Raw genomic sequence first — 21074 nt, 5'->3', positions numbered from 1 at the left:
CAAAGAATGATGAAAAATGATGCACCTCCCTCACATTTTTAAGTTGACACCTCAGATTTTTCATCAGAAGTTTAAATTGCTACTGTGCCAGTTATTAAGATATTATTGTCTCTTGGATCCAAATCCATCCTTCTATACTTGGTAATACTGGAGTCTGGAATTTTGCAAACCACATTTCAACATTACCAGCTGTCATTTCTAGTGTTTTGTGAATATTTATATTTAAAAACAAACTTTGACATCACTCTTTTAAATGTATCCAATGTAATTATTTGAAACCTAACAATAAACCTTTTTAAAAGTACAGAAACTCATCTTTAACAATTGGAAATTATACAATGCTCCTTTTGCATTGTATTTCCATTCCACTTCTCTCACACAGTTTTATCTTAATGTATTTTTTTTTATTATTCAATGTCTTTTACTGAGGATCCAATCATATTCTCTGAAACAAGAATTTAAAATAATTTGATATTCTGTGACCCTAAGGCTTTACATGTTACATATTGCTTTGAATGGTCATCATAATTACTATTAATTCACATTGATCAAAAAATAGGTTATTATAAATTTTGACACTGACTAAAAATTAAATTTTTATTAGAAATGCATTTTCTAATGAGATGGATTAGAAGTGAATTATAGAACCTGAGTTAACAGAGACTATAACAAAGCCATTATTTTGAATTATTCCTCTGAATTTGTCTCTTAGAGGTTTTTTTTTTCTTCTTAGATGTTTTTATGTTTCAAGGCAATATGCCATGGTATGAGTCTTTTATAATATAGGAGATGGGTGGTAGTGAAAGAGGATATAGGAAAAGAGATTATCTAAAGCATATACACAGGCAGTTCAACTTTAGGAGAAAGTACATATGAAAGTTGAGGATTTGTAAACTAATTCCATTAAAATTATACATTGGAAATTCCTCATGTATCCAATGAGGTATGCTTATCTCAGACTGAAGATGATTTATAAAAGATCAATAATTCTTAAAATTGATGGATTGTCAGAATCACTGGGAATTTTTATATTATAGTTTTGGAATGGGCCTATGAATCTTTTCAAAAGTTCCCCAGGTGGAAAATCATTGATTTAGCCTAATTTATACTTTTTGTTTTTTACTTTTTTTTCAGAGGAAAAAAAAATAGCTCAGAGAGGTGAATGACTAGAAGTCATGTGAGAACAAATAAGACAACTGACATAATTGAAAAATGGATGGGTTTGCAATTGGTAGGTGCTACAAACAAACCCATCTTCAAAACAGAAGCAGATTCACAGACACAAAGAACAGACTTCTGGATGCCCAGCAGAAAAGGGGTTTGGGGAGGGATGGAATGGGAGTTTGGGGTTAATAGATGCAAACCATTACATATTGAATATATAAACAATAAGTTCCTATTGTATAGCACAGGGAACTACATTCAATATCCTGAGATGCATCATAATAGAAAAGAATATATATAAATATGCATACATATATATTCTTTTGTGATTCTGAGACCAGAGATATTTCCATCCCTGTCTCTAATTAGTAACGCTAGTCTTATTTTTAAATTAATTTATAATTAAAAAACACTTTCAGAGACTTCCCTGGCAGTCCATTGTGGCATTGAATAAGTCACTTAACCTCTTAGCCAGTTTGTGTGTATGTGTATATATATACATAAATACAATATTTGCCCTATATCTTTCTTGATTATTTTAGTTTTGAAAATCAAATTGTCTAATGAATATGAAAGTGCTTTTCTTTTTTTTTTTTTGAAAGTGCTTTTCTTTTTGTCTATACCACATGATTTGTGGGATCTCAGTTCCCTGACCAGGGACTAAACCCTTGCCCCTTGCAGTTGAAGCGCAGAGTCCTTCCCACTGGACTGCCAGGAAGTCCCTGAAAGTGCTTTTTAATTACAAATTGAAAATAAAACTAACATTACTAATTAGGGACAGGGATGGAAATATCTCTGGGTCTCAGAAAGAAGAGAATAGGAGAATGTGCATAAAAGGAAGGTCTATAATGATGAGAACATGGGTGTTTGGTTGCATTTATGCTGTAGGCTACCTACAGTGATGCAGAATTCTGGTTATAGTCTCTAAGCATTCAAAAATAGGGTGATCTCGTGAACTCTCAATACTCTCATATTTTGAAACTATAAAGTTTTAATAGACTAATGATTCTGGGTATGCATTTTGTTTTTTCAGACAGAACATTTTCAGTATTGTCTGTTTCCTCCACCACTACCATCTTTTTTATACACCATAGTCCTTTCACTAATTCAGCACAGACTATGTATGTATTTAGTGAGGTGATTGCTTCCATAACATCAAACCTCTTATCTTTATTCTTTGCCTAGGCATCAAGATATCTCCAATTTGATCCCTGAATGAGCCCTGGCATAGACCCTGCAATCCTGTATCACGCTTGATATATTGGATACTATCATGATGTTCCTATGGCTGAGGCCTAAGCTATATTTGAGTCAGGTCTAGTTTATAGCCTCTGCATCAGAATACATACTGTGACAGCCCTTGCTTGACCAAATACACACATTTTGAAGTTATAGGGACATAGTGGATAAGAGATCCCATTTTTTCTTTGCATTACATTTGTGAATTTCATGATATTTGTGAATTTCATGATATTCAAAAACTTATAATGCTTCCTGTCCACTTACTAGATTAGGAAGGAGTTTAACATTTATAAGCTTGATTATGGGTAGAAACTAGATTCTCACAGTAAAGAGAGAATGGACTGAAAGGAGAAAAAGTAGAGAACATTATCTAAAAGACAAGAGTATATATATATATTTTTTTTTTCTTTTTTAAATTTTTTTATTAGTTGGAGGCTAATTACTTCACAACATTTCAGTGGGTTTTGTCATACATTGATATGAATCAGCCATGGATTTACACGTCTTCCCCATCCCAATCCCCGCTCCCACCTCCCTCTCCACCCGATTCCTCTCGAAACATCCCACCCTCGCCTTCTCCCACAGAGTTCAAAAGTCTGTTCTGTATTTCTGTGTCTCTTTTTCTGTTTTGCATATAGGGTTTATATATATTTTTTAAGAGTATATTTACAGTGAAGATTTGTCGATTGTAAAATTAGAAAAAGATTCTACATAAGGTGGCTCAGATGGTAAAGAATCTGCCTGCAATGCAGGAGACTGGGGTTTGATCCCTGGGTCAGGAAGATCCCTTGGAAAAGGAAATGGCTACCTATTCCGATATTCGTGCCTGGAAAATCCCACGGACAGAGGAGCCTGGCAGGCTGCAGTCTATTGGGTTGCAAAAGAGCGACTGACTGAGAGTGAAAGAACAGAGATGCACTTTGTCCAAGGTTACTCGAGAACCTAACAAGATTTTCAAAACAAAACAGAAATGCATAGTAAGAAATAAGATGCTGATTATCTCACCCAAGTCTTGACCATGAGCTCTTTTATTTCCTTGTACATACAGGAGAGAAAAGCCTTCATACACCTGGATGGTTCCCTGCGGGCACTGTGGAGCATCTGTTGTCTGGCTGTGACGTGTGATGAGAAACCCATGGGCAATAGAAGAGGTTCCAGGGGGACCTGGAGGACCCTGCAATCCATCTGGCCCAGGGGGACCATCCAAGCCACGAGTACCTATTTTCCAAAAAACCATCGGTATACAAAATTAAGTGAGCTCTGATTCACTATTATGGCTACTGACAAAACATTATGACCTCATTTGATTAGTTAATTTAGTCAATATTTATAGAATGTCTACACAGGCATTGTCAGATATCACAGATTTGGAGAGAAACAAAACGTGGTCCCTGTCCTCAAAGAGACTTAAAAGTTTTTTTTTTTTTCCCTTCTGGAATTGGTTGATGACATCAGGCACTAAATAAATACCGAGTAAATGGAACACTAGATGGGAAGAAGTGATGCTCATCTGGGGACTTTGTATGTTATCTAGTCTCTCACTATACTAAAGGAGTCCAAACCCCATGACAAAATCTCAGTCTGCTGTTTAGTTCATCACTTAGAAAGGAAGGGTGTGGTTGCTGTCAGTCTGCCAGCTTCAGTGCTGAAAAACATTATCCTTTGAATCTGTCTGGGGAATTATTCTCAGGCATACATTCTTGTTTAGAGAACAGGCAGGGTACTCTAAGGAAATTTTTTAAAATGTCTAATTTCAATCTGTTACTTGTTTCTGTTCTCTATTTGCCCACTCGATTTGAGCTTATTTTTTAAAAAATTCTCTATATACAGGCCTTCGGCCACTGTGTGTATAGATTTTCACCTGGGGGAAATATCACAGCAATGCCTGTATGTGATGAAAGTGACACTGACTTGTTTCTTCCCTAGAAAGACAGTTAATGAAATGGCAGGGTGTTGGTTCTAGGAGCAACATAGACAGCACCAATCTGCTTTGTTGCTACTGCTGGTTTTTTTGTTTGCTTTACCAACACCAATCTTTATATTTGTTATTTAGAGTTATATTTACATTATCTACAGTTGTAAAAACACTGAAATTTATCAGAACAGTTAAGTACAATGAGTACCTGAAAAATCCTCATTTTGAGGAAAAGCTGATTTTCTAGGGCTGTAAAAACATTTAAAATGAAAACAACCTTCCTGTATTTCTCTTATACTGGCAAATCTGTGTCATTCCTATTTTTCCCAAGCAACAGACTCCCCAGTAGCTGTGCTCTCTCAAGAGGAGGCTTTCACAGCTCCAATTGGAGGCCATATGTTCAGAGGTCTCCCAGACTTAAAACTACTATTAGCAGCAGTGTTTTACTTGTCTCACCTGGCTGGCCTGGTAAACCTGGGTCTCCTTTGCGTCCTCCTGCACCATCAAAGCCAGGGAGTCCATTGCGTCCAGGGTCTCCTGGAGGGCCAATTGGACCTACAGGAGAAAGCAATAGGGTTTTCAAATGTGCATAGAATAAATTCACATCCAGATAGAGCTGGGACACTTGACATCCATGAGTGGCACTGAATTCATAATCTGGTTTTGTCTTTAATTCAGATAAATAAAAGAATAGTTCAAGCCCAGGATGAAAAGATGCAGACAAGGATTTAGGTTTAATTTTAAACAATCCATTCGCCTCTGTGGAGATTTCTATAATATGGCAGTTGTGTCCTCCTTGCCTTCAGAACAAGACATAGCACAAGGCCCAACTTTTGTTATATCCCAACAAAAGGCAAGGCTATTGCTACACTTCATTTATGAAAAGACTGCTGTTAAGCCACTAATAAATTGGAAAGACTGATGTTAGTTTCTAGTTTTCTTTTAGAATCACAGTTGGTTGCAAGTATAGAGTGAAATGGCCAACTAGACAGGATTTAGTTTAAAAATCATAAGACCTCACAGCGTGGAAACTAACAGCCCATCAAATCAGCCTTCTATCCTTCTTGTGGTTGGGACAGAGAAAGCATCAGATCTTAAATGCATATGAATTTCATTATAGAGATTTTAAAAACATTAACCTAATCATTCAATTAGGATAGCCAGATGAGCGAGAAGAAATTGGACTGGGCCTAAAAGAAATTAGGGCGTGAGAAATGAACCTTTTCAACAAAGGTTCAAAAAGAAAGTGTGACGTATGGTGGTGTAGTATTCTACTAGCTGCTGAGACTCCTGTGGTCAGAGACAAACTCTAACAAGTGAAAGGAGAACGAGGGAAATGTTTGCAAATATATAAGGCTTAAAAAAGATGATCTACAAAGGTACCTGGTAAACCCTGAGGTCCTGGGAGTCCTTGTAAACCTTTTAATCCAGGCTGGCCTGGAATCCCTGGTGGGCCAGCATCTCCTTTGATTACAATACTTTGTCCTGAAGGACCAGGTAATCCAGGGGGACCTAAGAGGCAAAATACATAAAGGTGAAGGTAGGGAAGAGAAAGGTTGAAAAGAATGAATGCCAGAATAAATCTCAGATCAGAATAAGAATTGGTTTGAGAGAAATAAGTTACATGTATTGGAATCTACTATGTCCAACAGAAATCTGTTTGGGAAAATTACCTTTATTTATCCCAAAGAGCTGGAAAAAAAAAATCATTTCTTAGGGTCTTATTTGTCCATTGATTAGGGTCTATGGACAAATTAGGCATATAGTCCCTATTTTCAAGCCTTGAAGCGTGATTTGGTTATTAGAAAATCTAATCCATTGAAAATCTGTGAACACTGGTGTCAAGGGAAGACAGTTCTGTTTCCTGATGAGTCCATTCTGATTCTAACGTCATTCGCAGATCTTGTTTGTTGAGTTTGTCAAGGGAGCCACTGAACTAACTAGTAGAGGAATCTAGTAGATACCCTGTTTCATAGTTCACAGGAAATCTCTGTAAGTCTCTCAGCAAAAGGAACTATTTTCATATTAAAAATATAGAAACATACCTATGAGACCTGCTCTTGTGATCTGTTCAATTGAATATGGGAGAGTTAGTATAAAAGGGTAAAAAAAAAAAAAACCTCAGTGAAGCATTCTTGTTGGTCCTGTATCTATCTTAAATTTAAAAGGTCTGTTTTTGATATACATTATTGAAACAGAGAACTTGAGAGATTAATATAATAAGAAGAGGGAGAGTCCTACCTATTCCCCCTCAGTTGTTGGGGACTGAGACTGAAAGTTTTAGCTGAAAGGCAGAATGCAAACTTTCAAATTCTTCAATGAATTTAAGTATCAGGTATAACTAGCTCCAGAAATAAGTCTTACCTGGTGGGCCAATAAGTCCTGGATCCCCCTCAGGGCCAGTTGAACCAGGTAATCCACTGGGTCCTTTCATGCCTACAAAGAAGGTACAATTGCACAGCAAAGCAACAGGGCCATAACCTTTACCCAGCCAAATCAGGAATTGTGTGTCTTTTCCCAAAGGAATTTAATGTAAAAGGGGAAACTGCAAAACATCCCTTCAAATACCTGGAAATCCTGGAACACCAGGGAGACCAGGATCTCCTTTCATTCCATTGAGACCTGGCCGGCCAGGGTTACCCTGAATAAATAAAATCATTAATTTTAGAACAATATTGGGGGCAGGGAAGGAAGTGAGCTATAGAGTCAAACTTTTAGGATTCAAATCTCAGTTCACCTTTTACTAGCTTGTGTGATACTGAGTTGATTGTTTATCCTTTTTGATGCATCATTTTCTTACCTCTAACAGAGAAAATAACAGTATCTACTTCATGAAGTTGTTGTGAGGATTAAATGAGATAATTCATATTAAGTACTGAGAAAACTGATTGGTTATGATGTGTACTTAATGGTAGTCATTATTCTATAATAGCTATATTATATTATTTATAATATAAGGGTAATTAGATAATGACAATAATATTTTATTATCATTAATGAAGGCACTTCTTTTGAGTGTAGCCCTGATGTAGTAAGTGTGTGAATTAAAATCCAAAAAGTGATAAAGTCTGACAGACTAAGCAAAAAATAGAGTAGGCTTGTTAATTAATTGGGTTTGAGGGCCAGGAAAACGATGGGAAGAGGAAGAGTTGAGAATAACTCTAGAATGAACCTAAAGGAAGAGTAAGTGTGGAACAATGAAGCTTACTAATAATAACAAAAAAAGAGACAAGGCTAGAACATCTTAAGCAAAAATGTAAGAAAGAGCTTAAAAAGGCCGCCATGTCATAAAGTCATAGGATCCAGCTTGAAGGGGCTCTCAAATCTAGGACAGTTTGAGAATCAAAATAAGTAAGGATAGTTTAAAAATTACAAATCATTGAAAAGAATGAGTTTATGAGTCTATGATGATAACAAATAGACAATAAATGGAAGAGAAGGGAGGCTCTTGGTTACAGAAGGGCCAAGTGGTATATGTGGAGGCAGTGCTAAAGTGGAACAATCATCAGTTGCCACTATCACAGAATTGAACGGTTGAGGCAGAAATCATAAATAGATATTCTAAGGAGAAATTCTGATGTGGAATAGTATATTTGTATGATCTTAATGTGTCTTCCTGTAGTTTTGCTTATTAGTTACAAGGGGAAAAGCAGTAACCTATATAGTGGAGAAACCAGGTAAAAACTTAATGGGAAAATAAAAATTAAGATAACTAATTAAGGGCAGATGAATATGGTGGGCCTCCATATCTGAGAACACACCACTCATGGAGTATTCCATCTGGGGATGCACATCCTCAATCTAATTATGAAGAAACAGCAGCCAAAAGAAGAAACATTCTTTTTTTAATGGGAAGGGGCTACACACATTTCTTCAAAAATGCCCAGATCATGAAAGAAAAAAATAGGTTTAGAAACTGTTTCCGATTGAGAGAGAATAAAGAGATATAATAGTTAATGCATGGTTTGGTCTAGATCCTATTTTGGAGGGAGGGAAGTGCTATAAAGGGTATTACTAAGTCAACAGATACAACTGGAATACATGGTTAGAAATAAAAATGTCACATTGGTGTTCTTGAAGTTGAGAATTATACTATGGTTATATAAAAGAAATATATTTAATTTGGGGAAATACTATACACGGAGGTATTTGGTGATAAAAGGGCATGATGTGCTGTGCTTAGCCATATCCGACTCTTTGCGACCCCATGAACTGTAGCCCTCTAAGTTCCTCTGTCCATGGGGATTCTCCAGGCAAAAATACTGGAGTGGGTTGCCATGCCCTCCTCCAGGGGATCTTCCCAATCTAGGGATCGAACCCAGGTCTCCTACATTAAAGGAAAGTTTTTTACCATTTGAGCCACCAGGGAAGCCCAAGAATACTGGAGTGGGTAGCTTATCCCTTCTCCAGGGGATCTTCCCAACCCAGGAATCGAATCAAGGTCTCCTGCATTGTAGGCAGATTCTTTACCAGCTGAGCTACCAGGGAAGCCCAAAAGGGCAAGATAGATACAGCTTCTTCTCAAATATTTCAGAAAAAAATACATAATTATACATATACACACAGAGAAAATACACATAGAGAGCAAATGGGGCAAAATATTAACAACTGGTCCATTTAGGTAAATAGGGTTTTTTTTTTTTTTTTTTTACTATTCTTGAAATTTTTCTATAAGTTTAATATTATTTCCAAAATGAAAATTAGAAAGGGTACAAATGTAAGAATTTGCATAAAAGAAAATGAATAGAACTTGAAAATACCATGTTTATAAAACGTTGGTATTAGACAGTAATCTTGAATCTGGCAAAGTGACATGTAAACTGGAAGTACATGGGAAATGAATGAGGGAGGGAGTGAATAGAGAATGAATAAAGAGAGGATTAAAATTTTAAGTCTAGATGTCTAAAAGAATAGCAATAACAGGAGAAAAGGTTAGTTGTTTTAAACTTTAAGGACACTTTCTTTAGATTTTTTTTCTACTCTAAAGGAGCCGTCAAAGTTAAAAGACTGAGCCCAGACTCTGTTGGGTGCCAACTCTAACAACACTCCTCCTGAATGAAGGAAGGAGGCTTTGAGGATCCATAAATAAACATGTGACTTTCTGGGTCACTCAAACCAAGGTGGAAAATGCATGAATATAGACGTGAGGATATGTTATTATTCTCCTTTTACAGGTAAAGACAGAAACACAAAGTATCTGTCTGCCTTCCATAGACACAAAAGCACAGCTGTGCAGTGGAGCTGCGAGGTGACCCTAACTATAAAGTCTAAGACATCCCCACTCACCATGATCAGTTCTGTATGGGAGGACCCATCCACATGCAGTGCTTACACACACACACACACACCCCCACCACACATATCCTTTTATAATCTGCTTTTGCTGAAATCAAAGTTTCTCAAATCAAAATCTACACACACCAAGAACTCCAGTTAAAACCATCTTTTGGGGAAGCCTTTAACTATAAGGTAGCAAAGTCCCTTTAGTTGGTAGAAGACAGGAAACTTGCCTTTTTCTCTGTACTTCACCAGTAAGCCATGCAATGAGCCTTGACCAGTAAATGCGAATTAAAAAAATGCAGTTTGGAATTCTCATTTTGAATGCAAACACCCGCATCCATTTCTCATCAAATATCTACTCCCATTTCCTACCTGGAGTCCTGGAGGACCTTGATCACCTTTCAAACCAGGCAAACCAGGTTGCCCAGGTTGGCCTGGGTTACCTCTTTCTCCTTTAATACCCCCACTTCCAGGTAGACCCCGGGGACCTTCTGGACCTGGTGGACCTTGATAATGCACAACAAATAGCCACATTTCAATATAACATAAGAACAACATAAAAGTCAGGCTTTTAAATTATCCAAATACTCTCAGTCATCTATTAGTTTGCAGAATAAAATCCAGAGTACATTAAAATATATAGATCAACGCTGAGCCTCTAACGTAAACTGGGCTGGGTTCATTTTGTTATTAACACTGGGTTGCAGATTGTTTAACTTTGTATTTTATTATATATTAAATCCAATAAGCTCATATCTAAAGGAAGGACTTTGGACATTGTAATAAAGATTGCTTCTGTAATCCCTAACTGTTTGATTTAAGTGAACCAAAACAGACACCACAGAGCACTGTTCTCAAATTGGAAACGCATCAGAATCCCCAGGAGGGCTTGTTAAAATAAATTCTTGGATATACCCCCAGAGTTTTGGATTTTGTTAGGTTGGAGAGGGGCCCAGGAATTTCCATTCTAACAAGTGCCCTGTAAATAAAAAGTGTCCTGTAGCTAAAGCTGCTGGTTCACGGCCACATTTTGTAGGGCAATCAGGGATTCATGTCATTTGCCTCACTGCGATTAAAATACAGTTGCTTTATTTGTAAGTAGTTACTTTTATTCAGTTTGTATTACTATGCAATTAAGATAGCTATTTAAGCAAACTAATTGCTTAATTTCATTTTAATGATATGCTTAATACATGGGAATATTTTAGAGTCAGAAATTCATGGAGTCAATACAGTACTTTTATTTTAAAAATGTTTTTGTATTATTTACATTTTAAATAGTTCTGAAGAAAAATAAAGGACTTGGCATATAACTTCTGAAAAAATTAAATAATTTAAAAGGAGATTTTGCTAAGCTCCTTCCTTATACTATGTTTTAAAATGTTCCTTCTAAATAAAGATATCAGGTTCATTAAGTGACCAAGAAGATCTTATAAATAGCCACATTTTTCCTCACTAGGTGGGAAATAGCTGTCTTGCCTGCAGAGTGCTGAGGTGGAGACTAAATAGCCCTGCCCTAACAAAATAATTACAAAGTCCCAAATAATCAACGGTATATAGTAAGCACCTATACCTTCTCTCCTCCAGTAATCTTAGCTTTTCACTAGTTTCAACAAAAAAGGAAAATATGTAGAGTTTATTTTTGAAGGAAATTTCACAGGTATATGAATTTAGAATACTGAATTCATGTTTATATACAGACAAAAGGTCACATTTTGATCCAATCCTTTCCAGTGCTCTTATGACTCAGAATCAATGGTTTCAAGCTAACAAGGCAGCATGGCTTAGAGATCATGAATGCTGGACTCATTAATCAATCATTAGCTATTTGACCTCTGTAAGTTTTATTCATCACCTTGGCCTCAATTTCAACTTCTTTAAAATGGAAATAAGAATAGTACCTACTTTATCAGGCTGTTCCAAGAATTAAATAAGATAATAACTATAAACACAGTGCCTGGCACATAGTAAGAATTATATAAGAATTTTTAAACAATTATTATTATCTTCATTATTAGTAAAACTGAAGGTAAGAACATATTTTAAAATATGAACCTGTTTTAATCTTTCAGCTATTTCTATGTGATTTCATAATGTAATACTGTCACATGAGAAAGAGGAAGCAGGTTCACAACAGTACAACAATCATTTATCTTTAAACAGTTTAAATCATAGAGTCACCCTAGCCCAGCAACCAGATAGACACTCTCAGAAATTCCCTTCCCAATCATAAAGAAAAGGTTGGGTATTTTCAATTTAAACAACTAAAAACAAATATTGAGTTCAAACTCCTTGGCAGGGTTTTCTGAGAAAAATTGTTACCTTCTTCCATAATGTGTAATTTAGACTAGAAATCAGGTAGCAAATCAGATTATTAAGAGAAAAGTAAACTATCTGTGAATCAATCTACCAGTGACTAGGGTAAGATTAAGAGGAGGAAAAAAAGGAACATTTTATTCTTCTCTCCCCAATCTGAAAAGTAATCAGAACACTTATCATTTGGGGAAAAAAAAAAGTAGGCATGTTTTGGGCATTGTTCTGTTTGCAATTAAAAGGAAATTTAGGTATATTTACATGTTATTGATTCAGACCTATTGTTCTGGTGTCTCTCAAATTTAAATTACTGGTTTGCTAATAACACAAGGGGCATGTAAGTTTTATTTATAACAATACTCAATAGTTACCCTCTTTCATTATTGAAAATAGCCATGAAAACACAGCTCTGATCAATCTCAGGCAAAAAAAAAAAAAATTCAAGAAAATAAAATCAATACACAGAGGTTACAAATGGGTCAGATGCCTGCATTATTTAATGCATCTTAAATATAAAAATAAGTGTATTTCCATTTAAATTTCAACATGTTTCTATGTATGAATTATCTATTATAAATAGTTGAAACCACAAAGACCTAATGTCATTTCAAACTTGATTATAAACCAGTCACATTACCTTCACCAAAATGTTAAATACCAGAGCACGTAGTATTTGAGGATAACAGCACTCTTCAATGACTTCTGAATTATAACAAAAAAAAGTGCATTTCTCTTGTCACACATACAAAGCATTAAAAAAAAAAATTGACCAGTCTAACCTTGAAAACCTGGGAAGATCAGAGTTCACCAAAGCCCAAAGATCGATGTTAGCAGTATCAGACATCACACAGTACAAAATAAGATTATGAGTTAGAAGTGGTTCACATTATAGCACAAGATAAACAATAATTCTCTTTGCCAGCATTTCTTACACCTACAGCGTAATCAGTATGCAAACAGAACCATACAGGAGTATAGAGAGCCAAATATTTTAAAATAGAGCTTATTCTATGAAATAAGCTGCTAGTTTTCATTAATTCAAATGAAATGCTACAATGGCTTTCCAAAAGTTAGAACCTCAAAATATGAAAGTTGGAAAGGGAGTACCACTTCATTGATAGCCTTCTATTCCTTTGGGTAAAACTTTTGTGTAAAAGTTTATCTTGGCCTCTGCCATTCTTTAGTAAAAACATAAGGTGCAAATTTCTTGGTATAGGCAGACTGCTCCAAGGAGCTACAGTTAAAGACCTTACCAGGCAAATATACAAAGATCACAGATGACCTAACAGAGAAATTGAAACACAAATAAACAATGGGCATTACCAACTGTACTTCTGTTTGTCTTTTTTGAAAATCATTCCATGAAGACAGATCGTGATTTTTAAAAATAATCCATCAAGAAGCTTTCTTCTCTTGCATTATTACTTGTAATATACTCAAAGAGAAAAAGCCAATATATGTTTGCTTATCATTTAACTTGAAAACTAAGAGTAGAATTTTCCAAAGTTGTGAAGACCATCACTGAAGGGCCCTTCAAAATATTTTGGCATGCAATATCCCACCTCAAACTATAGAAAATATCACATTTACTTTATATTACTTGATGTACATATTAAATTAGACTATTAACTATTAAAAGAAGGATCATTAAAGAGATAAAAAGCCTACAAACAGGAAAACTCTTGGTTGATGTTAATTGACTATAAACCCAATTTCCTTTTCTTCCAAGTCTTGCTATGATTTATAGGCATTGACGTTTGCAGAGAGAATAAATTGTACTAGCATACTGAATCCTAGAAATTAGAAGACTGAGGATTTATTCTTGGCTCTACTACTTATATCTATGAGATTCTGGGCAATTCAATCTCTCTGAGCTTGTTTTCTCACCCACACAATGGGAATAGTGTTGTCTACCCTAATCTCCTTCAGAGTTGTTTTAAAGATCAAATACATTTTTAAAATGTTGACCTTCTATGTGCAAGATGACATAGGGAACACAAAGATCAGCTAGACCCAAACTCTGCCTTCAAGGAGCATGATATAAATGATGGCATGTCATATAAATATAAAACATTACTATACCAAGTAATAAGAGTAATAAGCCTCTTAAAGCATTTGACAACTTGAAATCCAGGAGGCCAAAAAATCAACTTCTGTTTGCTTAAGTGGTTTCTAAATCACATACAGCAAACTGACTCAAGACAACACTTTGAGCAGAGTCTGGCAACACTATTAGGTAGATAAATTAGAATTTCTACTTAAGATAATTCAGAATTTGAGTAAAGACATTTTACATATGTGTTTGCTATAGAAGGACCAAAATAAGAACTCTAAGAAAAATATGTCATTGAAATATATGATATTTCAGTCTAAGTAACAAGGAAAACTTCAGATCATATCATAGCAAAACTTCTAAGACTTTAATTTCTAAAAGGTAACATTTTAATGAGTTATATGCCAAGTCAATTTCATACATGAGTTTCTAAATTAATTATTTCTCAAATGACCTAACAAAGTTTAACTGAAAAACAAAATAAAACAAAAAAAATCTCTTATATATAAGTAGTAATAATTAAAGATAAACTAATGAATTGATTGGTAAATTTTAAATCCAGTTTCCACTCAGGGTTGCAGTCTTCAATTGGTGCAAAGAAGAGATACCAGGTTCCAATAACTATGTAATTTAGAGTACATCTTGTAAATAAGTTGTCAAATCAGTTTTAAACTAATGTGGCTACTTTGCTTTTTTCCCTCTGAATATATTCTAGGGCCTTGGAAGAAAACAATCCTGTAGCTGACAGTAAAGTCTGGAAGTGATCAAGGCAGCAACTTCTATGCAAGTCAGACAGGGGAGGACTCAAAATTACTTCAAAGTATACCCTAGTCTTCTCTTTATCTTGGCAATAGCTAAATAGCATGCATTTGTCTTAATCTTTTTGATGACATCCTTTTAGGAAAACACAAGAAACAGTTAGTAGGGAGATTTAGATGTTAACAGAAAACAAAAAAAGCAAAGGCAAGGCCCAGTCTGCTATGCTAAGAGTCTCCTAAAATGGCAGAAGCAGCTTTGTTCAATCAGTTATTATATTTATAACTAGAATAAGAGGCCAGATCATAAGCATCAAGCTATGTAACTGTCCGTGTGGAAAGATGATACGTGACACTTAACTAAGTACTGGGGAACCCCAAGTCAGATTTCCCGCTATGCCAGTAACTAACAATATGACCTTAAGCAAGCTTATTCACTTCTTTGGGCCTTACTTTTCTCATCTGTGACTAAACTTTAGACAGATAGATTACTCTGAGCCCTCTTCTCAATTAGACCTTACTCCTTGGGCCCTGTCCTTGGTCTGCTGAGTCCACTTTTAGCAAGAATCTTGCTAAGTCAGTTTAGGGTGAGTTTCCCCCACCCCCACCCCCGATATCTGATCAAGTTCCTTATCCTTAATGTCTAAGTCCTTAGACTGCCTTTAGCAAGACTCTAGCAAGACTTTGGCAAGACTGCAAGGACCCTAACAGGCCTTAGACTACCTTTGGTGAGAACTCTAATAGGCCAGTTTAGCAAGAATCTGTTTACCTTGATGTCTCCTTTTAGTAATTTTTCATCCACTGAGTCTGCTGCTGCTGCTAAGTCACTTCAGTCCTGTCCGACTCTATGTGACCCCATAGATGGCAGCCCACCAGGCTTCGCCGTCCCTTGGATTTTCCAGGCAAGAACACTGGAGTGGGTTGCCATTTCCTTCTCCAATGCATGAAAGTGAAAAGTGAAAGTGAAGTCGCTCAGTCGTGTCCGATTCTTCGAGACCCCATGGACTGCGGCCCACCAGGCTCCTCTGTCCATGGGATTTTCCAGGCAAGAGTACTGGAGTGGGGTGCCAGTTGACTATAAATCCCCATATGACCTTGTACTCGGACCTGAGCTCAGTCTCTCTTTCCTATTGCAATAGTCTTTCCCCTAATGTAATAGTCTTGAATAAAACCTGTTTTTCTATCATTAGCCAGTATCTAGTGAGATCTGTTTGACTAATGTAAAACTTAGGTCCTTCTGGAGTGATACTATATGGTTATATGAAATAATGGGTTTGTGGGGTAGTAATAAATCAGGGAATCAATTCAGATAGAGATAGACTGCTTCCTAAAAAGCATCTTGAAAAAGTATAAATTTTACAATAATAAGAAGAGAAAACTTCCTGCCATTCTCAGTAGCTAGAACTCAGGATTATACTTTTTCCCCTTTTAGCTGCTCCTCAGAAATGTGAAAAGGGCTATTTATCCTGAATAATAAACACATTCAGATATTTGTGATTCTTTTTACTTCTGATTAGGTGAAAATCTTTTAATATGAATCAGCAATTTTCTAATGGGTAGCTCTTGGTAACTATTCCTAGGTATGTACTGTTTATATGTATAGGATGAAAATAAGATTAAGAGATTTCTAATCTTTGCTGGTTACACTAAATGTCTTTTTTTTTTACTCTGTGCCTATTAGTCCATTTACATAGTAGCAGAATTTAGAACTTTGTGACAAACAAAAATGTGAAGGTGGGATGGTTTGAAAAGTTGCAAGAGGTATGGTTCATCAAGAATTGCATATTTGTAGGATCTGATAATACATATTATTGTTTAAAAATATCTTTTTGAAGAGTAATTTAATTAATATTAGCAGATATGAAGCAAAAATAGGAAATACACAGTAAGTGTAAAATAGTATACAATATAGTTTTGAATACTATAAATTTCCAACTAAAAAAACATAAATATATAAATTTTAAAATAATAAATCAGTTTTTCTAAGTAGGTTACTTTGAGTTATTCCAATAGAAAAACTGGACTGCACAAATTCCTAACAACTTTCAGAGATAGACCAACATGTAAGAACTGAATTGGCATATATGCTCTTAAAATATATTCAAATACTTGAAAACATTAGATACAGGTGTATATATACCTATATATACACATACACATACATATGTGTATATAAATAATATACACATACATACAAATATATATATAAATAAAAGAAAAAGTTTCATATTTCATGCAGATACTACTTTGGAGTTAAGGAGCTAACCTGTAGGACCTGGATAGGGATCAAAGTTCACCAAGGCCCAATGTCATCATTAACAAAAAGGAAAAATATCAAAATTGTTAGAAATATCAAGAAACTAAAGCATTACACTAATTTTTTTCAAGTTAAACTTTAATTCAATAAAAGAATACTCTGCAAGTTTATATTCATGCATCTGTATATAAACCAAATTATCACCACTTCACATCAACATTAAAATAAAAACAGCACATGTGACATATTTTGAAAGGCCAAAAATCATTCTTATAATAATCATTACTATAAGTGCAGACAACAACAATCAATTCTCAGAGCAACTGGGTTTAGAATTCCATTTTAATTTGTAGTTTATGAACATGTTGAAAGGTTACAAATACTCATCAGATGTGTGTTCTTCTTCTGACTACTTTTGTTATTATTTCTTTTAGAAATGGTAATTTAAAAAAAACTTTTATGACTGATGTCTTTATGTTGACATATTTCAAAATAATTTTCAACATTGAACTCCATTACTGATAATAAATAGTCACAGTGCTGATTAAAATACTAAAAAGGAGAATAGTTTGGTTTATTTGAATTATTACATGCATAACCAAGCAAGATATTCGTGTCAATGCTTTATATTACATGCAAGAGAATTAACATAGCTGAGAGCTTCACTGATTTTCTTCAATAGTAAAGCAAAGTAAAACTTTAAATAATACCTTCTATAAATAGTCAGATCAGATAAAATCTGGTTTTGAAAATGACCTTCTGAACAAGGTATGTGATCCCATTGATTCATGTTTTTACAGAATATCTTATTAAAACTGACTGCCTGCAATCACTTCAGAGTTTATGGAAATTTGCACTTTTAAATACATTATAAAAATGAGTCAGAGACCTTCAAAGGATAAAAAGGCATTTTTTTTGTTTCTTTAATTTTACATTTATCTTACTTTAAAAAAATCAATGAGGGCCAAATTTTCAATAATTAGAAATTTAAAAAAACTGAATATTAAGTCTCAAGTATCTATTAATAATCTATCTCCAGTGACTGGGCTCAGCGACATTAATCCAGAATGAAAATGAGCGTTTCCAAACTTAGTAAAATGAAATGAAACAGCACAAACACAAAAGGAAAAGTGAACATTGGATGCAAAACTGAGACTATTAGAGTGGTTAACACAAGACAAATGAGGTATAGACATGAAGCTGGTATGAAGAGATCACTATTCAATTTAATCATGCTGTGATGTTGAAGATAAATTTGATTGCCTAGCTCCTAGAGAAGATAACAATTTTTTATTGTGCTTAGTGACATGTGCTGATCATATGACAGAACCATAGCAACATTTTTGGTTTGGACCACAAGCATCTATTGGGTGATCACTAAAATGATTTCTGTGATAACATGCTGAGAAGCTCACATTAAAAACGCAGCTGGCATTTTGCTGTCAGGTTATCAGTATAGTTTTTTTTTTTTCCTCAGTATAGCTTTATGTTTAATAAAAAGACTAATAAATTCACTATTTCCTTTTTTTCCTCCAAGTTGGTTTGTTTTAGTTCAACTTTAAGTAAATGATGAAATACATTACTGAAAAGAATTATTAGATGCCATGGAAATGGATGGAGCCAGGAATAAAACAAGCTATTTCTTTTTAAGAAGTTCTTTGGATTGCAGATTTTAATGTCCTAAAGACTGAATAACCTGCCAGCAAAAATGGACTAATAAATAGACCATTCCCCTACCACTCATGTACATACCTGGTCTCCCAGGAGGACCTTGGGGTCCAGGGCTGCCTTTAGGGCCTTCCAGAGCTGGACCTGGAGAACCAGGAGGGCCTGGGGGACCCTGCAGACCAGGGAAACCATGAAAGCCTGGTTCACCCTTTGGACCTGGAAGGCCAGGGTTTCCTGGAATGCCAGGTAATCCTTCATCACCCTTTTGACCTATGAAAGCAAAGTCGTGTTATGGAACATATTAAATGATACTGAATACTAATTAGGCTTGCCTGTAAGACTAAAGCTACTCCCACTATTAGAAAAAATAATGGAATTTACTAAGGTCATTTCTACCTCCTACCAAATCCCCAACCCATCCAGAAAACCCATTTTTTCTATTAGGTTTATCTGTTATCAGAACTATTTGTTAGAGTATGTATAGAAATATAGAAACAATAATAACTTGCATTCTAAAAGATATCCTTTGTGTTAGGAGATACAGCAATGATCACATGACCAGTAGTTAGGAGGAGAAAAAAACAAAAGAATAAAATATTTACAAGAATAGGTTAGAGATAGCTAGAGGAAATTCCTAACACAAAATATTTTTTAAAAATTATTTCTTTTAATTGGAAGCTAATTACTTTACAATATTGTGGTGGTTTTGCCATACATTGACATGAATCAGTCATGGGTGTACAGGTGTCCCCCCATCTGTTCTGAGACAAATTTTTGAGACCATTGAAAGATATGGATCTTTAATGGTTGCTGTGTGTCCCCAAAGACCATTCCAGCCAAGATTTAGAATCACAATCTAGACAAACTGTTTTCAACAGTTTTTCTATACCACTGACATGTCGGAGAGCAATATAACAGTTGTACATTAGAGTAATAATTTTTATGTTGGATTCATAAACGGAATACAGGAATTTCTAAGTGATCTACGTGTGGTTTGAAAAAATCCTCCATAAATAGCTGATGGTCATTTCAGAACATAAAAATAGGTATCTGTACACATTTAGTCATTTAATTAACTACTTGGGGCTTTCAATGAGAGTAAAAACAAATGAGGGAGGTAGATGTGTGTGCACACATACCACCCAAGATGCAAGATGTAAATTAAAATGGAGTTTTCAATAGACATTTTATGATTGGTACATATTTATACAGTTTACTTATATTATTTTGGTTTTGGTTTCCATGGGGAGAAAAAAGTATTTTTCTTCTGGCTAAAAGAGTTTTTAAAAAATTACTGAAAAAAAGAAAAACTTATTGAAACCTAACTCTTCCTACAATTTTTCTTTCTTTATCATTCCCTTAACATTTATTTATGAGGTTAATGAGGAGATATCTGTATATAAATTTTCTTAATGGTGCATTTTTTATAGTACAATAGCTTATACTAAGTTGCTAATTAAGAAATGCTTTAAGATGTAACTCTAGCTTTGAGTTGTCCTGGGTTGTATGTGGAGATGAAAAAATAAGTGTACTGGAGAATATTATCTTTTTACTGACTGATTTAACACGCTTTATTAAAGTTTACCAGAAAGTCCTGGAAGTCCAGGGGGTCCTGGGATTCCAAAGCCTGGCTGACCTGTCAGAACATAAACCCAAAACTTTCAAACAGATAATAATAACTGAAATAAGAAGAAATTATTTTTGGATCATTTAGGTTTTCAGCAAGTGCTGCAATGTATATCATATGAAACATGGAGAAGACTTATTTCCAACATGGAACTGCAATTCAAACATGAAAAAAAATCATATAAACTTATATTCTATTTGTGATGAGTATTAAGTATATTTTTAAATACACATATCATATATATGTATATATAGGGAGATTGCATGGTGAAAGAAGGTCATCCAGAGTAGTTAAAAAAAAGCTAGGTAGCTTCTTGACATGAACAATTGAGCAATAAAAGATTATGGAGTTTTTCATAAGAGGGAGGCAACGTGATTCAATAAATGTGAGGTAATATTCTCAGGAAGAAGGTAATTAGGAAGGGAGAAGTGTATAGTAGCTTAGAGGATAAGGAAGAATTTCACTATGGGTATATAAGGACAAAAGTTACAGTAGACACAGAAGAAATTAGAAAATTAAGGACAATTAAAAAAATATAGTACCTGGTTCACCCTTCTGTCCAGCTGGTCCAGGAATGCCATCTTGACCTGGTTTGCCTTTTTCACCTGGAGGCCCTGGTGGCCCAGGACGACCTCCACCACCTAAAGAACAGAGTACAGGTTATACTTTTCTTCTCAATTTCCTTTTTCTCCTATATTCCCAATTCTTTTACTTTTAGCCTCAAATAATTCTAGTCAAAAGACACACAGTGTCTCTAGGACATTTCTTTAAGTCATGAAACCTCGTGGAAAAGAAATAAA

The 21074-nt window shown here is 35.0% G+C and overlaps 1 protein-coding gene across 1 annotated transcript in view; it reads right to left on the bottom strand.

Annotated features, from left to right (window-relative positions):
- The window catches only part of COL4A5 (collagen type IV alpha 5 chain), a 239754-nt gene that overhangs the window by 8454 nt on the left and 210226 nt on the right, over positions 1–21074 (bottom strand). Inside the window, exons 39-47 of the mRNA XM_061135980.1 lie at positions 20817–20915; positions 20233–20283; positions 18732–18917; positions 9974–10107; positions 6890–6962; positions 6686–6757; positions 5705–5833; positions 4778–4876; positions 3412–3624 (exon numbers count right to left, since the gene is read on the bottom strand). Coding sequence (XP_060991963.1) covers positions 3412–3624; positions 4778–4876; positions 5705–5833; positions 6686–6757; positions 6890–6962; positions 9974–10107; positions 18732–18917; positions 20233–20283; positions 20817–20915 — 1056 coding nt within the window. The remainder of the gene's footprint in view (positions 1–3411; positions 3625–4777; positions 4877–5704; positions 5834–6685; positions 6758–6889; positions 6963–9973; positions 10108–18731; positions 18918–20232; positions 20284–20816; positions 20916–21074) is intronic.

This window comes from Dama dama, chromosome X, assembly GCF_033118175.1.
Source record: "Dama dama isolate Ldn47 chromosome X, ASM3311817v1, whole genome shotgun sequence".
Classification (NCBI taxonomy): Eukaryota; Metazoa; Chordata; class Mammalia; order Artiodactyla; family Cervidae; genus Dama; species Dama dama.
Note: the sequence above shows the minus strand (reverse complement) of the source record. Positions and strands in the feature narration are given on the sequence as shown.